The following is a 663-nucleotide window of genomic DNA, read 5'->3' on the forward strand; positions in this document are numbered from 1 at the left end:
GCCCCGCCGCACGTGGCGACGGCCGCAGGTTGGCCCGGTGCACTGCGGCATCAGTGCTCTTCACACGACCTGGCGAAGGCTCCTGCCTGAACCGCAACCACTCGTTGATCACGTGCCCCCCCCGCGCCAGCCGCCCGCGTGTGAGTACGAGTACGGAGGGGGCCATTGCAGAGCGCGTGCGCTTCCCACCGAGCCAGCCAGTACTAGCCGCGTTGGCATGGAGCATTCGTGGGAGACGGCAGCCTCGCTCGCCTCGCTAGGAGGCGAGAGCGAGGAAGAGGAGGAGGCGTTCCGCCCTCCCGTCTCCGCGGCGGCGGGCGGCGACGACGGACTGGACGAGCCCGTCCTCCTCGTTGACCTCGCTGCGGTCGCCGCGTCGGCGGGCGGCGCCGTCACAGACATGCAGCAGGCGCGGACGATGGTGTTGGAGGCGCTGGGCGGCGAGGACGAGTTCCTCGCCCGCTCCGAGAACCTCTTCGCCTCGGGCCACTGCCGCCACGCCGAGCGTCGCAGCTGCGGCGCCGAGCGCGAGGCGATGGAGGCGGAGCGCGGTGGCGGCGCGGTCGTGTCGGTGATCTTCTACCCTCCGATCTGCGGCGGCGTGCCGCTGCGCGAGCTGTGGCGCGCGGTGCGCGAGCCGTCCGAGTGGGAGGTCGTCGATGA

The 663-nt window shown here is 72.2% G+C and overlaps 1 protein-coding gene across 1 annotated transcript; it reads left to right on the forward strand.

Moving 5' to 3' along the window:
- Window positions 1–217: 217 nt before the first annotated feature.
- EMIHUDRAFT_254248 (hypothetical protein) lies at window positions 218–652 on the forward strand (the record flags this gene model as incomplete). The annotated part of the gene is made up of 1 exon (XM_005779968.1): window positions 218–652. A coding segment is annotated over one exon (435 nt), but the record flags the coding sequence as incomplete, so codon positions are not given.
- Window positions 653–663: the final 11 nt, after the last annotated feature.

The sequence above is a fragment of the Emiliania huxleyi genome (assembly GCF_000372725.1).
Source record: "Emiliania huxleyi CCMP1516 unplaced genomic scaffold EMIHUscaffold_2209, whole genome shotgun sequence".
NCBI lineage: Eukaryota > Haptophyta > Isochrysidales > Noelaerhabdaceae > Emiliania > Emiliania huxleyi.